Here is a 26,577-nt window from a genome sequence, read left to right as displayed (position 1 = left end):
TAGATACGTATTCATTAAAAATATGAATTAACTTAAAGACAGGCTTGAATTTCAATAATAAGTTTCAAATATTGATGCTTCCCTGTAAGTGGGAGCTTTCTACTCAGGGTAAATTACACAGCGAACCGTTGTTCTTACAGTCGAAAAATCGTTAAGTCGTTGCAAAGACCGATCGCAAATGGAGAAAGGATTAAGCAAAGATATAGTATGCACAATATTATGACGTGTCACTGATGAATTTCAACTATGTATAAAGAAAAAATGTGTACTACCTGACTTTTTTTTTAAATCGCCTATTTAGTATTTTTATTTCCATAGGGAGACGATGGATTACCAGGTTTCCAGGGTATGAACGGAATTCCGGTAAGTCGCTGCTGTATAATATATATTTATTATTCATTATTAAAATCTCTCTCTGACAGTTATTATTTATATCTAGTATAGTATAATATATTTAAATAAAAATATTGTCAATTGATATATTATGTCATAGAGTCTAGATATATGATTCCATTTGTCACTGGGCTAAAGTGGCTATAGCCCAGGACTTCTAAATTGACCGGGCCCCCTCGGCTAAACAATCAATGAATACATTATTAATCAGTTTTTCTTCATGCTAATATTGATGACGTTGTCTTTAATATCAATACATTCTAAAATATAAAATCTTGATTAAATAATATGTTTTTTTTTAAAGAGAACATGAAGTGTTGTTATTTTTGGACTATTAGAAACACATTCTTTTCTAATACTTACCTACTCTTGTCCATTTTAATATCACTATAATATATATCTACTTATATATATTTGAGCTCGTGATATATTAGCCCAGGGTTCATTCAGATATAAATCCAGCGTTTCGTGCACTCACAGACACGAACTTTTACTGAAAATTGGTAAATTTAGAATTATGTAAATGTAAATACCACAGTTTTATAATATTTACACTGTATGCTTATGTAATGAGCGAAAGAAGGTCCTCATTTATGACGATGACGTATTAACTATGATTTTGTCATTGTTTTACATTTTGAGTGTTATTAATCTTCATATTATAATAAAAGAGTCACACAAGCAAGTCTTTGAATGAAAGTATTGTATAGCATAGAAAGTTTTAATCGCCTTAGTCCATGTCTAAGGTAAGTTTTCTTTTATCAACATCTATCATTTTTTTTTTTAAATCTTTTCTTCTTTAAAACTGCGATGTTTTTTAACTAAATAATATTTCCATAACAAAAACGATAATTTACACAGGGCATGCCGGGTTCTGATGGAGTCCGAGGTTCCCTAGGTATTGATGGCTGCAGTGGAAGTAATGGAACATCTGGATCTCCAGGTTATCCTGGTAGACCAGGATCCAGAGGAAGTCCGGGAGACCAGGGCCCGAAGGGCCCGAGAGGAACTTCAGGAGATGGAGGTGTGAACAGTGAGACCACCAAAGGAGATATGGGTGTGCCTGGAAGAGCAGGTTATCAAGGACCACTTGGTAAACGAGGACGCCAAGGTAGCTACGGAGAGCATGGCAATTCTGGAGATGAGGTAAATAAATATGTAATCATTAAATTTGTAAGCATACGAAGTGCTCAATTTAAACGTGACCAATGCCTACATTGGTTTATAATAAAAACAAGTACATATTATGATGTCCAAGGTTCGAATCCTGGATTTGGCAAATACCTATACATATTGTTTTTCAATTTGTGTATGAGTCAGCGTAGGTATGGATCTAATAGGTTGAGCACAGAGTCTGAATGCAGAACTATATTAACACACATTTGAAATATTTTGCACGAGAGTTTTTTGAAACGGCCTACTTCAGTTATTTATTATTTATATGGACAAGTGTATGCATCAATAATCCTACTAAAATATGATGTGTACATATTCATCAATAAAGATAATAAATAATTTCAGTAAGTTGTTTCAAAAAACTCTCCTCAAAAATTTCAAATGTAAGTCGGAATAGTTCTGCATTCAGCTGACGACTGACACATGCTGCCCATTCCATTTCTCGTAAAAACAAAAATCTGTTAATACAAACCTCCACTCCGTGGAGGCCCATATGATCTTATTAGGATCGGACTTGGTCGAAAAAAAATGTGATATAAATTATGAAAGAAGTATTTTTTTTTTCAATTCATTTTAAGTTTTACGTACGAGTATAATGTATCGCCTACTTAACTCTAGGTTAACGATTTGTTAAATTTTCATATTTATATAATACTTTTATTATCTTTTATGTGCATTATCTATGGTCGTGCCACTTGTGACCTGCGACGATTACGTAAATCAATTAATTCAATTGTTATTTTTATTTCTACCGCAATCAGGGCATTGCAGGTAGACATGGAGAGACAGGTCTTCGAGGTGCCCCTGGTGATGACATCACTGGAAACGCGGGTGAGAAGGGTGAAAGGGGTCCACTTGGTGACGAAGGCTACCCAGGACCTATCATTAAGCCGGATAACTTCACGGAGATCACAATATCACTTGCCAAAGGAATCAAAGGAGAGCAGGGTTACCAAGGGGATGGAGGGGCCAAGGGTATCAAAGGCGAAAGGGGCTCACTTGGTTTAATGGTCAGCATTTTTAAATATAATTATTGCTGTATTTAACATTTAAAGCCTTTACACAGTGGTGCATTGAAGGACGTGAAAGCCCCACGATACAAAATAAATACCATAAATTCCATCTTGGTCCCTAATAAATATATTATTATCAATGTACCTACCTCTTTTCTAAAATCGCAATATCTTGTAACTAAAAATAATTATTAAATACTAATGATGTACAATAGTAGTACCTAGTGTTTTTGTACGTATCTGTTTGAGCGGTTTTGTCATGTCTCTTTGATGTTAGTTGCAGGGATTTTGTTATCCTTTGTGTAATGTTTTATACTCAATTTGTGAGATATATACATTTTTCAAATAATATTTGTACAATTGGTTTGAACTGTTTCGAGGCCCCCTTTTAAATCTTCTGATGAATCAATTGCGTCATCTGCGTCAAAGAAAATTACCGTTGCCTCTATATTATTATTTGAATAGTACATCTATTTATGTCACCTTTGAAAGATGAATATTCACTCAGCACGAAAATTTTAGGGTCAAGCTGGAAGGCGTGGTGTTAAAGGATTTAATGGAGACCAAGGAGGTGATGGTCCACAAGGCAAACAAGGAAAAATTGGACCTGTAGGTCAAACCGGTGAAAAGGGAATGAAGGGAGCGCCAGGTTATGCCGGGATTGATGGATTTAATGGTAATATGGGAGCCATTGGAGAACCTGGTCAACCCGGAACACAGGGAAGACAAGGGTCCATTGGTGAACCAGGAGGTTATGATGCAACTCTAAACGAAGAAGGACAACTCGGAAATCCTGGTATACAAGGTCCTATCGGTTATCCTGGACCTCGAGGTACAGCCGGCTACGACGGACCTCCAGGATCTGTCGGTATGATTGGACCCCCTGGTCCCCCTGGACCAGGTGGAGTTCCAGGATATATGGGAAATAAAGGAATATCATTCAAAGGGGAAAGAGGTACTGACGGTTTACCTGGTTCGATTGGGAAACAAGGACCTGACGGCTTCCCAGGACCTAACGGAATAAATGGCGAAAAGGGTTTCCCAGGCCGTGATGTAATCGGACCGGATGGCTCCGATGGTCTGCCTGGTTTAGATGGGCAGCCGGGTCAGATGGGTAGCCGAGGAGACAGTGGTGATACTGGGCCTAAAGGAGTTCCTGGAAAAGGTTACAATGTAATGGGACCAGCAGGTAACGATGGGCCACCTGGTTTGCCCGGTGAGGAAGGACCTGGTGGAACGCCTGGAACACCCGGTTATAACGGCGCCAAGGGTGAGCGAGGAGATGACTGCCCGATATGCAGATCAGGTAAATATCATATCTTCACTTTCAATTATAATATTATATCACCTGCGTTTCATGTGCATTTTATCATTTCGGCTCATCCATTAGAGTCAAATACTTACCTTTTTAGCAATGAATGGTCTCAAGTTTACTTTCACTAATAACAACTCGTATCTCGTCTCCCGGAATATCTCTGTTGTAAGGAAGATTTTTTTTGTGAAAATATGTTGTGAAATTATACGTAAAATTCTACTCTGAAATTTCTTCCACTTTTGAACTCACTTCATCCAGCATCCGTGCTACTAAAATCAATGTGGGATTAATACATTTCAGCTAAAGTAGTGGTGCTTAAGGGGGGACATGCTCGTCGAAGGTCAAAATTGAGTTTTTATTGTATATTCAAACCATGATCCTGGACACTCCTTAAACGTTGTAGATGATCTATTTATATAATTTTGAAGCCTTATTATCCTTTATAGTTATTTTAAACATTTGATGACTGCATGAAGTATTTTTGTTACATAAAATAGTATTCTTTTAAACCTCTCGCTCTAATGTTTTAGAATATAGTCATATTTCGGTACATAACTGTGCAGTGGTGTTAAGATTTTTTACATTTATTAATTTTTAAACGCATTTATAAAACCATTAGCATAATTTATTATGAGATAATTTTTGTAAAATATTCACGATAAAAAATTATATTGATAATCTCTGTGATCCCAAATTTGACAAGAATTAGGCATTTTATTATTCAAAAAATCGGCAAGATTAACACATTTCAAGATGATTCTAAAGATATTTATTATAAGCTATGTCTTTGACCATTCAAGTGTGATAAACATCTTATGAATAATGATTGCTTTATAATAATAATTGACCTAAGAATAAGGTAGTGTTTTTTTGAAATACGCCATTTCTTTTGTCATTCCCTAGTGGTTAAGCTACAACATACGGCCGTAGCCATAAATTGACAAACTATAATTGAAGTAGGTAGTAAAATGATATTGACGCGCGTGTTTGAACATGTACCGTTTAAAAAAAAATTAAAAAAAATTCGGTTAGGTACATGTTCAAACACGCGCGTTAACATAATTTTACTCCCTACTTTAATTATAGTTTGTCATTTTATGGCTACGGCCGTATGTTGTAGCTTAACCACTAGGGAATGACAAAAGAAATGGCGTATTTCAAAAAAACACTACCTTATTCTTAGGTCAATAATTCTTATAAAGCAATCATTATTCATAAGATTTTTATCACACTTGAATGGTCAAAGACATAGCTTATAATAAATATCTTTAGAATCATCTTCAAATGTGTTAATCTTGCCGATTTTTTGAATAATAAAATGCCTAATTCTTGTCAAATTTGGGATCACAGAGATTATCAAAATAATTTTTTATCGTGAATATTTTACAAAAATTAACTCGTAATAAATTATACTAATGGTTTTATAAATGCGTTTAAAAATTAATAAATGTAAAAAATCTTAACACCACTGCACAGTTCTGTACCGAAATATGACTATATTCTAAAACATTAGAGCGAGAGGTTTAAAAGAATACTATTTTATGTAACAAAAATACTTCATGCAGTCATCAAATGTTTAAAATAAATATAAAGGATAATAAGGCTTCAAAATTATATAAATAGATTATCTACAACGTTTAAGGAGTGTCCAGGATCATGGTTTGAAAATACAATAAAAACTCAATTTTGACCTTCGACGAGCATGTCCCCCCTTAAGCATCGACTCACGACTAAATTAAATATACGAAAATAGTCTTCACATATACCAATAATTGAATATAATTTCAGTAAAACCTCATAAATTATTTTTATCTGTTGATTATAACTTTTAGTTTATTGTGATTCTACTATATTATATATTACTATATATTACTACACTACTGGCTTCATTGCCTGTTGCGGTGCTGTAATGAATAGGTACTACTACTTCACCCTGTCACGCCCCAGTATTGGGTGCATATGGCAAGCACGAAGTCGCGGCACCTTTGCACGATATGTGAAAAATGATTTGCGTTATGCAGCCACGGTTTGTGCACGGCTGTCTTCCATGACGCTATAAACGTGTCAGAATGAAAAGACTTTAGTTCCACACTTCCTTGTCCCGAAGCGATGCTGCACGGGACTGATGTAGCAACCATGCACCTTAGTGCTTAAAGAGAGAGTTTTAGAAAATAAAAATAATCTTGACTTGCTCTGCCGTCATGACATGAAGTGTTCTCTGTACTCGTGTACTGAAACTCTGCCGAAACAGAGGAGTCAGGAGTTGAAAGTGATGAATCTAAGGTGGGATCGGAATTATTTCGTCCTCCATATGACGCAGCAAATTTTTCAAATGCCTCAAAGTTGGCCTTCTTATAAAGTAGAGAATTTGGCCTATCATCGGAAATTATCTATCGGTTGTACGGAACATATAACAGAATGGATCCAAAATTCGTCACGCAGAGAAAAAATAAAATGGCTTCCTTTATAATTTTCATCTCGTATCCTTATAAATCCATTGTGTGCACAAAGTAGATTCCAGATGACGTTCCCCATACTCTTCCTTAGCCATGTAGATGATGTGTCTCCTTCGACACAATATGATCAGCTCAATTTACATGTACACAATTTAGGTGTGCACTGTCCAATATTTGCGCACAATATTGCGCGCCCCGCTTGCCCCGCGCAGCTGATGCGCCTCTGTCGGGTTGCATTCTAGATTAGTGTCAAAGGCGATATAAGTCAGCTCTCTGCCGCAATCGGGATGTGTTTCCTTCGTCCGTTCTGGCCGGATGTCCGGCAGAGAGTGCGCTGTGTGGGCGCGATAAAAAGGAGTGACGACACATACCTAGATATGAGCACAATACTCCGGTGTCTTGTGACTTATGACCAGCTGTAATTCACTAGCCAACATCATCGATTATTCCCATATGAACCTCTCGAGGTCTACAACTGTTTATTTGTAAAATAAATTCTTTTTTGACTTGTGATTTGCTCGGCTCCATCCGCCGGCATGCATACCAGCCAGGGCCTGTCAGTAGAAACCCCATATTTATCATCAGGGGTGTACAGAGAATTTTTTTATTAGGTCCATTTCAAAAAAATATCTGTAATGATTTATTATCGATACGGCGGGAGAGGGCAGGGTTATCCAAATCCTCCAGCAGGTTCCACTGACTTTACTGAATTACCCTGTCTACTTCTTATAGCTTCTTCCTCTCCACAGTTTTGAGTCTAACGATGAACACCTGGCCAGCAGCCATAACTACATGACGTATTCACTAATGGGTTATCACCTTTTCACCTGCGACGTGTCGCTTCCATGAGTGGTTATGGAACGCGCATGCCGTAACAGTCATAATCATTAGGGTCGTTAGTGTCCGTTTGTGTCGTCCGCGCTGTGTTATCTTTTAGACATGCCATGTCAGAATATCAAACCAAACATTAGAAGCTTCAGGGTGGTTGCACCAATCCATGAGTTCTAAACAACAAAAAAAAACAACTAAAAATCTAAATTTCTATAGATATTCAACCCTGCACGTTTTCTCGCCAGGTTGACATTCAATTTTCTTTTTCGAGTTTTTCGTCGAGTAGGTAAACGTGACAAAACTGAGGAGAAAAAAAATACCTCAACCATCACTTTTCACATTAAATGAAGACTAGTGTTATTTTTTATTATTTATGGTTTAATATGCGATAGTACCTACTGTCACTTATTCAATAGCAAAACTAAAATTATTTATTTCTTTAAAATCTGCATTCAAACTAGCATTTTATTTTAAAATTCAAATTTATTTATTTTACATAAAATGTTATGTTCATTATATTGTAATGAACATAACAAATTATAAATTTAAAGCATTTACATGACATAAAACAAGTGTTAACAATTTTTCAAATAAAAATACAGAGCAATGTAAGTTATTAATATAATAAGTAATATAATAAGAAATAAAATAAAATAAAAAAAACGTAAAAATAAATGGAAGCACACAGAGTGAACTATTGATAGACCCTATTTTAAAAACCTATAAAACAGCGTCCACCTAAATTCACTCTCACGTAAGTGGAACATATCATTATCCGAAGCGATCCGCGAAAGCGATGACCAGTTAACCTCACTCTACCCTACTGGTTTTCGGACAATATTCTCATTCTCAGATTTTGGCAGCATTTACATTGGCGTTTTGTACTATTCCATTTGAGTCGTTTTTTGCGACCCGTGTTTCGCCTTTCGGCATCTTCAGGCACTGTGTAAACTCACCAAAAGTCAAATAAATACTGATCGAGTATATTATTATTATTAATTTGTAGGGGGGGTTTTTTTGTTGTTGATTTTTTACAAACACTTCAACTATTCATAATTTGTTTGTTATATTTTTTTATTGGATCCTTGACTTAATAGGTAGGTGATAAAGTTTTTACCTACTTTATTGTATTAATTTGTTATATAAGTTAGAGTTAGTATGTTCGTTGTCAGTGTGTGTTTGCCTTTTGGTGAGTATACACAGTGCCTGAAGATGCCGAAAGGCGAAACCCGGTTCGCAAAAAACGATTCAAATGGAATAGTACAAAACTTAAATCCATTAGAATTTAATTAACATTATTTTTTAATATAGCTTTGTTTACTTATAATTTCATAAAGAACTAATGACAATGCCACTACGTTCATTTGCTTGGTTAATCTGTCATTGAGTGTTCAGTAGATTTTTTTTTAAATTGAGTATTATAGGAATATGCTTTTTGAAAACATGCCTGATCTCAAAATTTACCGCACGCCATTGCTTCGAAGGTCTTACAACGATCATAGAAATATGGCTCTATATTTTTTACTGTTATTTTAATTAATTTTATAGTTTTACAATCAATATTAGCCATAACTTTGTTTTTATATTATGTAGCTTAATATTATAGTAGCTTTCAAATGAAGTTCATTTATTGACTATGGGTGTCGTGACGGTAGGAGATTAAAATAATTGTAATATTTTCGTATTTTATTAATTAAAACTCGTATGTTCGTTTAAGGCGCACCCGGTCCCAAGGGCCTTACCGGTGACGGTGGACGTGACGGCTTCCCCGGAGCCCCAGGATTCCAAGGTTCGACAGGGACAGCTGGTCTTAAAGGCCTCCCTGGTACACCGGGACGACGCGGAACGTCTGGACCGAAGGGAGTGAAGGGTCCCTTGGGAGAGACTGGTATGATTGGTAAATCTGGAGCTCCAGGACGACTCGACATGCCTCCTGAAGCACAGACTAGACCTGAAGTTGGAGATATTGGAGATAGAGGTAAAGTTATAACATAATATATATATACACCGCCATCAATGCTGCGTACGTTCATCAGACCTACATTCTGGCATCCACTTGAAGGAGCGATCTTTTCAATATTTTATTGATGAATACCGGAATAATCATTTTTTCATATTACAAAATGGCACATAGAAAACCTTCTTCGATAAAAAAATAAAATATCTGTCTAGACGCCCTTCTAGGCCTAGCCGTCTAGCCGTCTAGGCCCCCTATAATATAAAATTAACATTATAATCAGTTTTTGAAAAACGCATCTTTTTTTAAATTCCATTAGGTTGGTACCTATAATTTAATAACTTTGCAACCAGGGAACTCATGGGAACTGGGAACTGAAATACCCAACGGGTAAGGCGATAGCAGATAACCGTCTCGAGTAAGGAAGAATCCGGGTTAAACTTACACACATGTCAAGAATACGTTGTACGTCTAATACTGAAAACTGCTCTCGGTTTATGCATTTACGCTCATTTAATGTTGGTGTATTACACACACTATTGCATGCTTCAACGTGCGGCGTATTGAATATGGCCAATCGGTATTCTATTTATTATCTGTTCTGTGTTTGCAACTGATTCTATTTATTCGGACTTTCGGAGGCCCTTTTAAATTTTCATTTCAAGTGTCATTTGCGTCAAAGAAACGCGACGCTGTTAATAAGGTACAAAACTTTTGAAAATAGCATTGGTCTAATTCTAATACCACCCCGTTCCAAGGTACAAATCTCAGAGAAATAATATAAAGAGAGTGTGTATTGTTCAGCTATATGAAGCTGTGTTTCTTGCGTATAACACAATAAAGAACCTCAATCTTATTATTCTTAACTTAACTATGAAACGTTATACCTACCATCATGTTGCTTCTCAGTACGGCTACACAACATAGTTAACCATAGTTTCTACTAAATGAACTGAAAATTATTACCACTAACTTTATTATATAATACAAAAACAATAAATTTCAGCAATATTGTATGACAACATCTTCTTGGCTACGTGTTAAAACTGTGAACTAACAAGCTCCTCCCATTTTTAGCCGCACTTTGATTATAGCGACGAGTTGTCCACGTGTTAAAACTGTGAACTAACATACTCCTCCTAATTAGTTGACGACAGCGACTTCAGGCTATTGCCTAAATCTTCTTTTTGGACAGTACGTGCTCGCAGTTTTTGAATGACTGGAGTCATCCAAATCAATATTTACCAGCGACGTGTACAAAAAATATTTAATTCAGCTGTAAAAATTCTATTTTACTCTAACGCATTTTGCAGAACATATAAGCGTGCCAATTGCTTTCTCACTCGCACTAATTATGGTTCGTTTTTGTTCAGGCCTTGGTACAAAAACATGATTTTTAAAAGTAATTCAAAACACCTGTCAAATTAACTACAAAATATTGTATTATTTATTGATTGATATACTATTACTTATGATATGCATTATTTAGTGGCCTAAATGTAAATGTCAAAATAAACTAAAAGATATCGGTTGATTTAATATTGACAAAAAATTATTGATACATACCTATCAGAAGAAAAACATTGACGTATTAACACTTTTTTGACGGTTCTATAATGTAGATTATATTATCTACTAAAAGTATGTTGTCTGAGAAAGATAGCTTGCTTCCTATCATATATCTTTTTAGATCTTTTGCCAGTAATATGAATCAATTTTATAGGATTCACCGGATCCCCCGGCAGGCGAGGAGACGTAGGTCCCCAAGGTCCCAGTGGTGTTGTAGGGCGGTACGGATTCAAAGGCTATCAGGGCGAGCAGGGCTTCACAGGACAGCAGGGTCGTAATGGATCGACTGGTCGCGATGGAGCACCGGGAGCCCCTGGTCAAGATGCCTATGTTACCAAAGACTTCCTCAGAGGCGATCGAGGATACAACGGATTCAAGTAAGACCATTCTAACATATTCAACAATGATGTAGTGTGTAATATCTATCACCACTAATATCAAATGGGCTGGACACATACCTCGAAGAAGGGACAATCGCTGGACAAATCTAGTCATCCAGTGGTACCCAAGAGGTACAAAACGTCCGCAAGGTAGATCTAGAGGCCACTGGATCGATGAAATGGTTAAGTTCTGTGGAAATACGTGGCAACGCAACGCACAGGACTGAGAGAAGTGGAATCAGCTTGGAGAGGCCTACATCCAGCAGTGAATAGATTCAGACTGATGATGATGATGATGATCACCACTAAAATTTAATATTTTCTTCAATAATAGGCCATGAGGCCCAATTACAGTATTGTTGGTAGTGAAACAATCACAGAAATAACCGGATTTGAGAAAATAACAAAAATACAGTGAAACCCCGTTTTTACGTAGTTGAAGGGACCAGCGCATCTATTCTATAAACAAGACTTCTATCGGCGGCTATCGAGGGTAGTTTATCATATTTATGTATTGAGGTATTATAATTGTTACAATAAGTTAGCTGTCAAAACTATATATCTCGCTCTAGAAATTAACACAGCCAAGCGAGGTGCTGTTAAAACATAGCACTTATTATAACAATTACATCACTAACCTATTGTAACAATTATAATACCTCAATGCGTAAATATGACAAACTACCCTCGATAGCCGCCGATAGAGGCTGATAGCAGTCTTGTGTATAGAATAGATGTGCAGATCTGGTGAGATAGGGCAGGTCCGATTGGAGGTCTCTAAATAAATATGTCATCTTTTTTCGATGACACTACAGTTCAAATCGAACTATGGTTTCCTCTAGTTGGTGCAATTCTCTGCAGCCGTTGTTTTAAATATTTAAATATTATAACTGACATTCCATAACATGAATGGTTTCTTTTCTAGGGGAGATGTTGGTGATGCTGGGGATGACGGAGCTCAGGGAGAACGAGGAGACTCAAATGCATTTATTCTTGATGAATTCAGAGGCGAAAGGGGTACTAAAGGATTAGATGGTGCTCCCGGTAAGAAACCCATTTCTCATTTTATTTACGTTTTGCAAATAAATAATATTTATCGATGACATTTTTTTTCACTAACGAGAGATAAAATGTCGAATGTTAGAGATCATTTTTTGCGTATAGTTAAAATGTTTTATTCTCAAGAGTGAGTGAAAGACAAAAGGAAGAGAGAGTGAAAATCGTGGGTGATTTTGACATCAGCCGCTTTGGCAGTTTTCGATTTTTATTTTTTTGATATGTAGGCATGTTCTTTGCTTTTCAAACGATGTATCGTTACTTCTCTAGTCGAAGTAGCACTTTAATGTAGGTAACGAGAAAGTTTGACACCGATATATAGCGAAATGAAACTATTAATTATTAGTAATATTACATAAAATAAAGGTAAAAAATAACATTCATTTTGTTCAGCGTTGCAAAAAAGAATCTACATAGGTTTCCCCGCTTGGACTGTCTCACTAATTATTATGTAAAATTTGTCGATAACTTGCTGTCAAAAAATCTAATCGTATGCGAGTAATTCTTCTAATTATGACAATTCCTGGCAAGTGGCACATGTCAAAATAAGTGCGATATAAAAAAATATTTTTAAAAATCAATCGCGTTATAACGAATTCGCACCCGACTGGGTCATGATGAACAAGGTTATTTGTGCATCGTATCGCACTGTGGAATGTCTGATTCAAATTTATTTATTTTTACATAGCGTGAACATTCACAACATGACATTTAAAAACAAAGAAACATTGTAAAGAAGAAATAAATATATGCAGTATCACAAAAAGAGTATTTTTAAAGGTACAAAAATTATTAAAAAAAAATTAAGTATAAAAAATATAAATTATAAAGCATGGAAGCACACCGAATGAGCTAAGTGGACCCTATTTTAAGAATTGTATAAAACAATGTCCACCTATAAATACTCATCCTTGCGTAGTTGGAATATATCAACATCCGAAGCGTTTGGTTAATGCCCTCCCAATTGGCGTCTTCAATGGCAGGTTAGTTCTGCTCCTCGGGAAAACAAACAACCGATGCTCCCGATTTCTAAGATAGTTATTAGGGATTCACAAGTCAATACCAAGAATGGTTCTCATTTACCTGTTTTACTTATGTTAGTGGAGCTTAATTAGTAAAGTGACTTTGCAGTCTTGCGTCATAATACTGAAGTCCTACTGGTTGAATGAAGATACAATAATTATGGAAGGTTATTCCCACATTGATTTTATTTAATGATAACATATTTCATTTCTATATATCACAGGTATTCGCGGAGCTCCAGGTGCTTCAGGTGTTGTTGGAGAGCAAGGTTTGTCTGGGCACAAAGGATGGAAAGGTCGACAGGGTACATCTATAATGGGTTCCACTGGACTAAAAGGAACTATTGGAATGATTGGCGACCAAGGAATGAGCGGAAAATCCGGATTACCAGGCAGACAGGGAGCGAGGGGTGAAGATGCCTTCCCTGCACAGAAGGGAGACCGAGGTAACCCCAGTGAGTCTGTAGTGTATGGACTTGACGGGCGAGCCGGAGCTAAAGGCATGGCTGGTGATTATGGAGATGAGGGTTACCCTGGAGCGGCGGGAAGGACAGGACTCTACGGGCAGAAAGGAAGGAAGGGAGAAATGGGAGCCGAAGGGTTTGAAGGACCCCATGGACAACAGGTAGATAGATATTTTAGATTCTAATAATTCCGGTCAATCTGAAATCAATGCTCTGATACATGATCACAATCATAGATTCGTATGCTTCGATGTGATAACAAAATTTCATACAGTATGTATCAGTGGCGAAGACTCCATACTAGGCGATTATTTAAAGCCTGCCTTCTTAAGAAAAATATTTTTTAATTTTATATTGACATATTAAATAATACAATCACATAATAATATATTCAATATGTCCAAGAACATCTATCGTATAATTGTCATAATAATTTTACGATCTTTTCCCCTATTTCAATAAGCACCATTTATTTATGGCATGTCTCAAAGTTTTAAAAAATAAGCAACGTCTTGTTTTGCTTTAAATATTGTGTGGATTAAGTTTTTTTTTATATGAAGTTGGTTTCTCATAATTTCAAGACGTCTGGGACTGCCCATACAAATCGCTAAGCTATTTAAGGAGCGCTTACATATTATATAAATGCACATTTAATCAAAATAATTAATAAGATAATTTAAAAAAACAATTTCTATGGGATTCAATCACATATAAATATTGATTGTTGTTAAAAATATAAAATAATTTATCTCGTGATTTTTATTTATCAGTTAGTTCATTTATAGACTAAGACAATTCATTCAGTCAGTTTTGTCAGTTGAATGTAGAAGTATTTTAAAATCTCTAGTTTTACGGGTTAAATTATAAATTGTTATAGAACAGATACACAACAACGGATTTTTTCAAAGATGACAATATATTTTGAGCGTATCTTGCGTTTATAAATGTTTAGGAAAATACATAATTCAAATTAATTACTTAATTTTATGCCATCAGCGAGCTTTTGAAATTTCATCGATTTTTGTGTACCTATTCATCAGTAGTAATGTCGGATTATCTTCTTATTTCCCGTAAATATATCTAACAAGTGTGCTTCTCCACAGCCTATCTCTTTCTAAAAGTCACCCTTCGCCACTGGTATGTATATAGTTCTTTCCTTATTGGAGACACGTTTTCAGCGGTAAATGTGCCTGGAATTTACATTTTCCTACTATTTTCAAGTGGTTTCTACAGTTCCCTTTTATTTTAGTACATTTTATTTCCCAGTTTAATATTCTTATTTACATGTGAAATATTGAAAATTCAACTAAAATTACGTATTAAAATTAAAAATCCAATTTCAGTATTTGAACATTATTCAAGTCAATGAATACATGACATTATTGAAATGAATTCTAGACGCTCATTTTATTTGTCATGAATGCAGTGTCCGAAACCAAGGTTACGTCATCCACAATATGATTATTAATTCAAATAAAACGTAATTTATAGTATAAATTCCACTTTTATTAAATATTAAACTGGACCAGTTTTGTCCGCCTCAGAGGAACATTTTCCAGTAGTGATTGACAATAATATTGTCATCATATTATTATGATTGTTTAATTTTGTTGTTTTATGTATATTTTTTACAACGATTTTCTTAGCACGTATTCTTATTTGTCCGGTGGTTCTTTGTCCAGTACAAATCTTGCAATCGATTTTTAACTATTTTCCCGACTAGGTAGACATTTGAAACTTTTAGAATATATCAGAACACAATGCCAATGCATTTTATTAATACTTTTAGCCATCTTTAAGTAGAATTGAATTAATTTTCAGTTAATTCTGTTTTGTATGAAAAGTTATTTCGACACCATTATTGGTTGCTAGGGGTCTGGGGTCCTAGCAACTAAATTATTAACATATACGTGCGTTACTATGGAAATCAATATGACATTTCAGTATTATTTCTATCAAGTAAAAATTTTTTTGATCATTTAAGCTACTCTCCAACAAGAAGATTTAGGCAAAAGCCGGACGGCGCTGTTGTCGACTAAATGGGAGGAGCTTATTAGTTTATAATGGAATTGCCGTTAAAAATGGGAGGAGCTTGTAGTTCACAGTTTTAACACGTAGCCAAGAAGATGTTGTTTGAGTATAGTCAAGTCAAGTTTATATGATTCAACAGAAAATTTAAAAACGTTGTATATAAAAAGTTCTTTTTATCTTGTAATCTATGTAAATTTATTTTTCCAAAAGAAAGAAACATTCTTAAAAAAGAGGTGAAAGAACACATTTATATAATAGTGCTCCAAACCAATTTGTGTGGTTTAAAAAAAAAAAAATTTGGGTTATATTTTGCAAACTTTTTTTTGTCAGTCCCTCCAAAAATGTAAAATCAAGGTTTCACTGTATCACTCAAAAATCAACATGGAACATGAAATCTTGCGCACCAAAGGCGTAAGGCAAGACTCTGTATTAGTGGATTTATGAATCATATAAGAGAAGAAATCAGATTTAATTTCGAACAGGGTATTTTTCATTCTTCGGCAATACTAATTCAGCTTTAGTATTACCTATGTTACGAGTAAACAGGTTGGCCACAAGAGATACTGCCGCACGTTTGTGAAAATTATACCTCCTTTAGTTAGAAACAGTCAACTAATAAATAGCAATCACAGCAAGCAAAACAAGACATGTGGGTTTAATGCCGGGTTTACACTCTCGGACATTTAACTCCAGCACGTCTTTGTAGATTGAGGTTATACTTGAGCCAATACAATAAGCAATTGTCATAAATTACCAATCATTAATGTCGTGTACTTCAATAATTCATAATATGTGCTTACATTTCACATTACAATTCATAGTACTTACCTGTCTCCCGTTGTCATTCTTCAACTTGAACAAACGCAGAATATTTGGCTGAGGACAGTGAAGCGTGATAAATTAAACAACACCATCACAAATCCCTATTCGTCGAGAAAATGATTTGTTTTGGTCTTCTTCTGTCGACTCAATACAGTCATTATCATATTATAATGCAAATTGTGTAAAGAGGCTACTGGGTAAAGGTAAAGGGAAACTACGCCTTAGTTTAAAACGCGGTGATTCACATCTTCTCTTACTTTCACTTTTGCGGTAGGCCGTGAGTTATGCGATACAATTCAAGTGATATGACAAGGTCACACCACATGGTTAATTTGGAAACAACTTTCACGTAAGCTGATTAAGAAAATAAAAATAGGAATGGTTAATGCTCAACGACTAATTTAGATAGATTTAGATTGTAGATACCCACTTATAAATAGGTATAAATCACAGAATTGTTAACAACAGGATGGGATTTTTCCTTATAGGGTCGCAAGGGTATTCGTGGAGACATATTCCCTGGTGCTCCTGGTGCCGCAGGATTAGCGGGACGACCTGGGGCCCGCGGAGCTTTTGGAGAGAGAGGTCTACCCGGGCCAGCTGGCGAAGACGGTAACACTGGAACACCAGGCCTCAAAGGTGAAATAGGACCACAAGGACCTCGTGGTATGGAAGGAAACCCGGGACCTTCCGGTTACATGGGTTACCACGGAATCAACGGTATCCCTGGAATCATCGGAGAGCAAGGTGACCGTGGAGATATGGGCGAATTCGGAGAAGAAGGAATGCCCGGTAATACGGGAAGACGTGGACCACCAGGATTCAAGGGATTGATCGGAGATGTTGGAGCTATGGGAGCTGTAGGATACGCTGGGCCTACAGGACTGAAGGGAATTCGCGGAGACACGGGATACGAAGGACTTGCAGGACAAAGAGGAGATTCGTCCTTTAGCGGGATGAAAGGAGATATGGGCGAAAGGGGTATAGATGGAGCCTTTGGTCTTGACGGTCTACCTGGATTGGTCGGTGAAGTAGGAGATGTTGGCGACAATGGATTAAGTATTGATGGATTAACAGGACAGAAAGGTATGATGGGAAACAATGGATTTGATGGTCGAGCGGGTCTAAAGGGTGAAAGAGGTGCCGTTGGTGCTTTGGGTTTCCCAGGTTTGCAAGGTTTCCGAGGTGATAATGGATCGCGTGGGGCTGCAGGAGCCGACGGACGTAATGGATATAATGGCTTGAAAGGGGAAAGAGGACCAATTGGACCCGCAGGTTTTGATGGTGAAAAAGGATCAGTAGGCATGGAAGGTGAACCAGGCTTAGAAGGAATGCCTGGAATGCCAGGTGACATCGGTTTACAAGGTAGCCCCGGCCGCCTAGGTAGACCAGGGTCTAAAGGTCAAAGAGGTCTACGCGGAATGAGCATAGGTGCTAGAGCCACCAAAGGAGACTTAGGAGAATCTGGTATGACAGGATTCCGTGGAATCACAGGTGAGCGAGGTGACGATGGTATTGAAGGCTATGTCGGAATGAAAGGTAAACGTGGTGACGCTGGCGAGATTGGATTGCAAGGAGAGATCGGTATTGTCGGGAAAATGGGAGCAACCGGTGAAATGGGTCCTCCGGGTCCTGAAGGATTATCTGGCATCAATGCGGAGTCAGGTGAAATGGGAAGACCAGGAGTCAACGGCATTCCTGGAAGACCTGGGGTTATGGGACAAAAGGGGGCGCCCGGTAGCTACGGATTGACAGGAGAACAAGGAACTAGAGGTCCTCCTGGTCTCTCTTTCACAGGAAGAAAGGGTGAAAAGGGTAACACCGGAAGACCAGGGCAGAGAGGAAAACCCGGAAAATACGGACTCCAAGGCTTCCATGGTGAAGTTGGCCTTCAAGGTTTCAAAGGTATGGAAGGAGATATGGGAATTGCAGCCGGAAGCCAAAAAGGAATGATGGGTGATGAAGGTTTCGCAGGCCTCGCAGGTGCAGATGGCAGGCAAGGTCTTATTGGTGCCACCGGCCGGCCAGGTAGACCAGGGCTCGTTGGCGTAATAGGAATGAAAGGCATGCGAGGCGACATCGGGTTTGACGGAAGAGAGGGAATGTTGGGACTTAAAGGTGAACGAGGTGATGCTGGTAGATCTATTCACCCGAATGATGTCCTTCCTGGCCCACGAGGAGATCCAGGTTATGCTGGAATTCCTGGATTTGAAGGCAAACCAGGACCTCCAGGACCCAAGGGACGAGTAGGAATTCATGGAATGAGAGGAATTGAAGGAATCCCTGGACTGAGAGGACTTCCAGGTATTGCAGGAAGAAGAGGTGAAATGGGTCTCCAAGGTGCTAGAGGCTTGACAGGTCGTGCTGGCAGACGAGGAGCTCCAGGTCCGCAAGGTTATCCAGCTCCAATTCCCGGAGCGCCTTCCAGCCGAGGATTCTTCTTTGCAAGACATTCTCAAACTGAGAGTATTCCCGATTGTCCAAGAGATACTATTAAGATGTGGGATGGATTTTCTCTACTTCACATCACCGGAAATACCAGATCTGCCGGACAAGACTTGGGTAAGAATTCATACAATTTACTTAAATACCTACATAAATCTTTCCTGTCATGAATCTCAGTTTTTTTCAATGACTAACTAGTCAATGCTAGCAAACAGACCCTGACCATTACGCAAATAATGCATCTCTTTGCAGATTGACCATTATCCAAGTGAAAGAAGAAACATGGTCTCAATTTAAATTCACGCACAATAAATTTTACTTGTTTCCATAATACTATTCTCTCAATCGATTAGGCTCTCCCGGCAGCTGTCTGAGAAAGTTTTCAACTATGCCCTTCCTCTTCTGCAACTTGAACAATGTGTGCGACTACTCGGACAGAAGCGACTACAGCTTCTGGCTCTCCACAATGGAGATCATGCCCATGGCCATGACACCCATTCAAGCCAGAGACGTTGGCAGATACATCTCAAGGTAATTATTTGTATATTCTGGATTTTCAGGATGCGTAGTGTATACTGTATAGTAGTGGTTTCCAAACTGTATGTTACTATATCTCCCTTTTTTAAAAAATCTAATCTTGGCGCCCCCCCCCCCTTTATTTCATTAAACAATACACACCTTTTTAAATAGTAAAAAATGTATCTACTAATACAAAAGCACCAGCCCACGGTGGCCGCGCGGCTTAAGCGTCGGACTATCACGCCGTGGGTCGCAGGTTCGAATCCTGGGTCTGGCAAATACACATATTGTTTTTCAATTTGTGTGAGTCAGGGTATGGACCTAATAGGTTGAGCAAGAGGCTGACATCCATTTCTCGTAAAAAAAACAAAATCTGTTAATACAAACCTCTACTCTGTGGAGGCCCATATGATCCTATTAGGATCGGACATGGTCGGAAAAAAATAATACAAAAAATGAAAAAAAACTTAAGTATAAATAATTGCAAGAAAAAAAGAACTTTTTATATACAACATTTTTAAATTTTCTGTTGAATCATATAAACTTGACTTGACTAACTTAAACGATCAAAAAAAATTGTATTTGATAGAAATAATACTGAAATGTCAGTTTGACATGTCATATTGATTTCCATAGTAGAGCACGTATATATTAATAATTTAGTTGTTAGTACCTAGCAACCAATAATAGTGGATTGGATTGCGGAGTTCTTCCGAAATAACTTTTCATACAAAACAGAATTAACTGAAAATGAATTTATTTCTACTTAAAAATGGCTAGAAGTATTAAAAAAATACATTGGCATCGTTTTGCTATATTCTAAAAGTTTCAAATGTCTAGCTAGTCAGGAAGTTAGTTAAAAATCGATTGCAAGATTTGTACTGGACAAACAACCACCGGACAAATAAGAATACGATCTAATAAAAACCTTGTAAAAACGTGAAATAAACAAGGTTTTACTATATTTTATTCCTTTTTAAACTAATTGGTTTTTCATGCGATGGATGTGCTAGATTATTAGCACAAAGTGCTCTTTTTCTGCTAAAGGGGCTCGATTTGGATTTCATTGGAGCTAATGCAGAAAATTCCGTTTCGTATAAATATGATATTACGAAAGGTAGCAGTACTTTACTTACAACTTGCATTGCTTTTCTTGACAAAGTATTATATTCTTCTTCACTTCGATTCAACCAAAATTTTATGGTTTGACCTTTTTATATCATCTTTTCAGGAGATAGCCAGCATGCTTCACAATAGTATAGAAGTGAGGTATAATGAAATTAGTCTCCATATCTTCGAACAGGTTTTATAGGATTTTATAAGAGTTTTAACCTTTTATAGGATTGTTTTTTTATGTAGTTTATAACTAGTGGCCGTTTTATAAACTATGCACTTGCAAATTGCAAACCCTGGACACGTATGTGTTAAACTTTTCGCGCCTCCCTTTGCAACACTCCGCGCCCCCCAGTTTGGATATCGGTGATGTATACCATCACTTTACTCCCAAACTTGCCACAAATCTTCAGCTCCTGAATCATTTATGAATAAATTGATTGAATTAAAATTATATTTTATTACTTGAGTTGATACTGTTATAATTATTTTAACGTTAATATTATTTCAGATGCTCCGTTTGCGAGGCTCCAACCAGAGTGATGGCCGTCCATAGTCAGTCCATGTCGATACCTGATTGTCCTGGAGGATGGGACATGATGTGGGCAGGATACAGCTTTGTCATGGTAACAATTTTGCTAAGATTCTAATAAGATATCATTTTGTCATCATTTTAAAAATTCACCCACCAAAGATAAATAAATAGTAGCACACATAGAAATTATTAGGTCGTTTTTTGCGACCCGGGTTTTGCCTTCGGCATCACTAAAGAGGTGTAAATCGTCAATTCTAAGAATAATAATTAATCGAGTTAACTAATGAGATTTAGTCTTTAATAATACTCTTACATGGTACCTACCTTTTTATAACATTATTTAAAAAAAAAAAAAACATATAAACACACCTAATATACACCTATACATACCTAAATCCTCATCCATCATTCTCATACATACGTATATAAATTTTGTATCAATAACATTGACCATAATATAGTCTCATATGTAAAACATCATAATATAGGATATAACAAAGGGCTACTAGGAAAGTTAAGTTGATCATTCAAGATAGGTAAGCTCTGTAATATTTGTATTGTTTATAAATAATAATGATCTATTATTAGGTTTTGACGAGTTAATATGCTATCGAGTGTATCGTGTTATTAATAAGATAGGGTTTTTACTAATTTGGTTTTTTACTGACACTTCAACTATTCATAATTTGTTTATTGTATTTTTGTGACCTTTGACTTGATGGGTAGGTAATGGAGTTCTTACCTACTTTATTGTATTGATTTATTATATAAGCTAGAGTAAAGAGTGTTCGTTGTCAGTGTGTGTTTACCTTTGGTGAGTGTACACGGTGCCTGAAGATGCCGAAAGGCGAAACCCGGGTCGCAAATAATGACTTAAATGGAATAGTACAAAGCTTGAATCCATTAGAATTTAAATTCAAATTCCATCAAGTACCTTCAGTCGATAGTATTAATATTATAAATAGCATTGTCTCATATTTATTATATCCTAATAGCACTCAGCCGCAGGAGGAGGAGCTGCAGGTCAGTCGCTGGTATCGCCAGGATCATGTCTTGAGGAGTTCAGATCGAGACCATACATAGAATGCAATGGCATGGGAAGGTGTAACTATTTCGTTAACACCCTGTCCTACTGGATGGCTACGATCGAGGATCAAAACATGTTCAGAAAACCAGTTCAGCAGACTCTTAAGGCCGATCTCACATCTAGAGTCAGCAGGTAACTTTTATATTTTATTTATTGCAACAAAACTAGAGAATATGGGATAAAGATGATGTCAAATCTTCAACTCAATTCTACAACTAAAATTCATTTTTGGAATGTCAAAAACAAAGTTGTTAAATGAACAAACGAAAGCTGGCTAATACAAGCAGTGCTGTCCCGTGGGGGTAGGCAGATTGAGCGTCGCTTGGGGGCGGCAGTTACCCAAAAGGCGGCAAATCGAGGAGAATCATTAGGTATATATATAAATAGCCATCTAAACTAAGTAATAACGGAAATATCTTTCCATTAAAAAGTTCATCTCACTGGTTGGAAACAAAATGTATTAATTACTATAAAGTTGTAATAGGACTATAATTTTTTGTTGGGTTCGCGATGTCTAGTTTACTTTCGTTTTCCTTGGACATCACGTCTTTGGTGAACATCAATACCACCTGCAGATTTGTGAATTATAAGTATCTAGGACATAGGTACATAATTACTCAATTTTGTGTAAAATGTTTGCTCGTCACTCGCGAGTTTTGGAAGTTGTCAGGCGTATTTTTAAATGTATCTGAAACCGTGGACTCGCAATACCTATTAATTGTCTATTGAAGCAGGGATGGCATTTAGTGGTATACATTTTGTTAGTAATGTATTCATACAACACATTTCTTAGATATTGGAGTCATGAAAGGATGATAAAAATATTGTATAAAAAAATGTGGCGACATTTTGGCGCTGCCTAGGGGCGGCAATTTGTCTAGGGACGTCACTGAATACAAGTGGATTGTAACCAAACATGTTGAAAAGAAACCTTGGAGCCTAAATTAATGTATGAAGCAAAAAAGGACCTCTGGTCTACTGATTAAGTTAGTTTCAAGTGACTTAGCATTGCAAGTTCATTTGAAGAGAACTTCACACTTCTACTATGATATTCCACTATAGATTCAGAATCACTCAATTTGTTAAGTAATTACATACCTACGTGATTTTATATATAAATATTGCCAAAACAAGCCTTGAATACTTAGATTCATAAGATAGTGTATAATGAAATTCGACATTAATTTGACATTTCACATTACGTGATTAATTCGTTCTGAAGATTTTCGTGTAGGTCGAAAAATCGCATAAGTTGAATAAAACTTAAAATCATGCAATTTTTGTGAAAAATATATTGTGTTAGTTTTAAAGGATAAGTAAAAACAAAATAGACCTACCTACATACATACATTTAAGAAAACATTATTGATTGATAAAGTGGTTTGATCTTGCAATCCCCAGCAGCATTTCCACCAAGTAAAAGGGTTAGCCTATCTTCAGACACCTTAATACCTGGGATAAATTTTTCTAGTTGGGATATATAATATGACTGATCTGGGATTTTTTTCCAATAAGCCCAGATTTGTCCACATTAAAGATTTGTTGTGGCAGGTAATCCTCATTTTTATGATTTCTACTAGACTTTCTGTGTATCTGCATAACTCAGCAGCCTCACCTGTTACTTTGATGTTGTGTAGTTTATTACGGCTTTTAAATTTTTGAAACCGTCCGTGGCTTGCATTGAATGAATTAGTATCAACACTATCATCATTTTTACACTCTATGTCTTCAAAACTACTCAATTATCCTGTATGAGTATAAGGCTTATTGGAATTTGTTGTTGCTGCATATCTTCCATCCATATTACCAATATTTCCATTAATTCTTCTATTAATATTCCTCTTTTCTTGATAATTATCGTAGATTGCATTACTACAAATTGTTTTACATGATCCATAATAACATAATATTATTATATTATGTAGACGCAGGCGCAGAGAAATAAACTGCAGCAAAAAAGCATATTTTCAAAAATCAGTTAAGTACGAATTCACGTAAGTCGAGGACTGTATTGCCATATCAGAGCAGACATTTAAAAATAAAATTTAGTTCCTGTGGAAAGATACTCCCTTATCAATTTTATGTAAGCAGCCAAAAGCAATACATTGCCATTATTTATAATACGAATTATCATGTAAAACACTGAGAAATGCGTATGTATGTTATGTAAACAAAGCAACAGACTTCAAGCCATAACGCAAGCCGCCATTTACTTTTCCACTACCAATAACAAAAGAAAAATAATGAATTTACTACCAATACAAACAAGCACCCCTACAATCATTCGCTTTGAAAATCGAACTGCTGATTCCAAAATTGTTAATGATGAATAGAAATTAATGCAGATTAGCAAATTTAGTGATCTGGACTACACGACAGCGGTATAATCATAACTTCAGCATTAAATTTACTGACATCATCTTCTTCTAACGCGGTATATTCAGGAAGGGTATTGGCATCGTTTACAAGTATTTATCCATTTGATAACACTAATGACGTTTAGTATGAAACTTGTAAATAATTATAAGTAATTTTTAATTTGCAGGTGTTCGGTTTGCATTCGTAGCAGGCCTGCCATCGCAGTGGCGTCCATCCCGCCGCGAGGAGTTCTGACTCTGCCGGAAGCCGGTGAAATCAGAAGACCGGCGCGACTGCCCGTACGACAGGCCAGACCACGCCAGTACGGCGGAAGACGAGTCAGGCCATCGCCCCGACCCGTCGCCCCTTCATCACCAACACGAAGATACCGCAACTAGACAGACTTTCCACCATTCAATCAAATGATACACTCAATACTCAGAACTTCGATTTTGTAGGGGATCTTATTGAAATATCGCAAAATATGGATGAGACTTTATTTATAGCATGATGACAAATTGCAATTTTAATTAACAGATGTTTTAATGACAATACTCTTTAAGAGTTTACACTTTTATAATGTTAGCGTACACATTATTAAGATCGAGTCAACTTATTTACAAAAAATCTTGTCTCTCTTAACTGTAAATCAATATTAAATTTGTCATTAATAAAAATAATATTACGATTTTAAGGTCATATTGTTTTACATGCTTCTTTTACAATTGAGTCGCTTAATCGTCAAACCCGCCTGTATTAAAATTAGTTTTGAATGTACTTATGTGCTATATCGATATGTCTACCAGCCTATCGAGGTGAGAGTTTTAAATTCCGCTCTGTTTCGTCAAAAAATTAAAATGAATATTGATTTGAGCCGCCAAATCCATTCTAGGATAAATAACAGATTACTAAAACCGCTCTACATAGCCGACCAATCAGACGTCGCGATTCAAGCCATGTTTTTTAGCATACAAACATTACCACTACCTACAAGCATCAACATCATCGTAAATGCACAGTTTTTCGTGATTTACTTAAAACTCAAAAAAACTTCCACAGTGGGTTTAGCGACTAAGCGACTCAATTATTATTCCATGGTCGTCCCCTTTAAAGTCACAAAAATTTCCGTATTAAATTAATTTGCCTTTATTTTACGGTTCCATCTGTCTGCAACCATCGTCGTATAAAAAATAATTTTAGAATTACTTTTAATTATAATTTAAATATATGTTATTGTTAGCAATCTGAACATTAAAGTTTAATAAGAAAATTTAACACTCGTTGCAATCATTGATTCATAAATGATATCCATTACTTATAAAAGAAAAATTTGTGATAAATCATAAACAAAAAAATTAATCACTGCATCCTTGATACAAAATAAAAAAAAAACAATTTTCTGCTAAACTATGCGTAAGTCATTAGGTAATTTTAATAGTTCTCCCACAGATGGGATTAATATATTTTCTAATTTGTACATAATAGTACTTATATTATTAGTTACCCTACAGTTTACGAAACCATAGTCACTTACATTTTATATTTTTATAATAATTGCATGTCTCTGCGGCATTTTACTTTGAAAAAATATAATTATTATTTAGCCTTCACATCGGTGCTTGTTGCCTTCTTTTAGATTAGCGTAACATAGAAATCTCAGCTATTTTATGAAATTACTCATGACTAATAATTCATACCAGTAAAATACCGTTTTTAACAATTTTTCCGTTTCTAAGGTGTGTATATACCCTTCATTTAAATATTATTATGATCATCTTTAGAATAATAAAATTCTACACTGCCATATTAGAAAATATAATCTTATATTTTTATTGAAAGAACCATATTTATGTACAAAGTATGTGCGTATTGTTGATAAAATAAATAATGTTTGATACCAGTATGTATTTATGGATAAATAAAGTTTTTAAAACATACAAAATGTCTTTATAATAATAAAATTGCAAAGCTTATGTGTGTTCAGTCTACAAAAACAAATGTCTCAATATTAAAATATAAATCATATTAAGCCATG

The 26,577-nt window shown here is 36.1% G+C and overlaps 1 protein-coding gene across 1 annotated transcript in view; it reads left to right on the top strand.

Moving 5' to 3' along the window:
* LOC147078214 (uncharacterized) overlaps window positions 1-25,817 on the top strand; it is a 116,019-nt gene extending 90,202 nt beyond the window's left edge. The window contains exons 3-15 of the mRNA XM_085960572.1: window positions 319-363; window positions 1,255-1,539; window positions 2,331-2,579; window positions 3,105-3,888; window positions 8,902-9,162; window positions 10,865-11,087; window positions 12,016-12,134; window positions 13,393-13,793; window positions 16,974-19,047; window positions 19,284-19,461; window positions 21,074-21,188; window positions 22,093-22,316; window positions 24,730-25,817. Coding sequence (XP_085816698.1) covers window positions 319-363; window positions 1,255-1,539; window positions 2,331-2,579; window positions 3,105-3,888; window positions 8,902-9,162; window positions 10,865-11,087; window positions 12,016-12,134; window positions 13,393-13,793; window positions 16,974-19,047; window positions 19,284-19,461; window positions 21,074-21,188; window positions 22,093-22,316; window positions 24,730-24,940 — 5,169 coding nt within the window. The 3' untranslated portion in view covers window positions 24,941-25,817. The remainder of the gene's footprint in view (window positions 1-318; window positions 364-1,254; window positions 1,540-2,330; window positions 2,580-3,104; window positions 3,889-8,901; window positions 9,163-10,864; window positions 11,088-12,015; window positions 12,135-13,392; window positions 13,794-16,973; window positions 19,048-19,283; window positions 19,462-21,073; window positions 21,189-22,092; window positions 22,317-24,729) is intronic.
* The last annotated feature ends 760 nt before the right edge of the window (window positions 25,818-26,577 follow it).

Source organism: Rhyacophila brunnea, unplaced genomic scaffold, assembly GCF_057557595.1.
Source record: "Rhyacophila brunnea isolate RB1 unplaced genomic scaffold, BYU_Rbru_1.0 scaffold_118, whole genome shotgun sequence".
NCBI lineage: Eukaryota > Metazoa > Arthropoda > Insecta > Trichoptera > Rhyacophilidae > Rhyacophila > Rhyacophila brunnea.
This window is presented reverse-complemented; position numbering and strand designations above follow the sequence as displayed.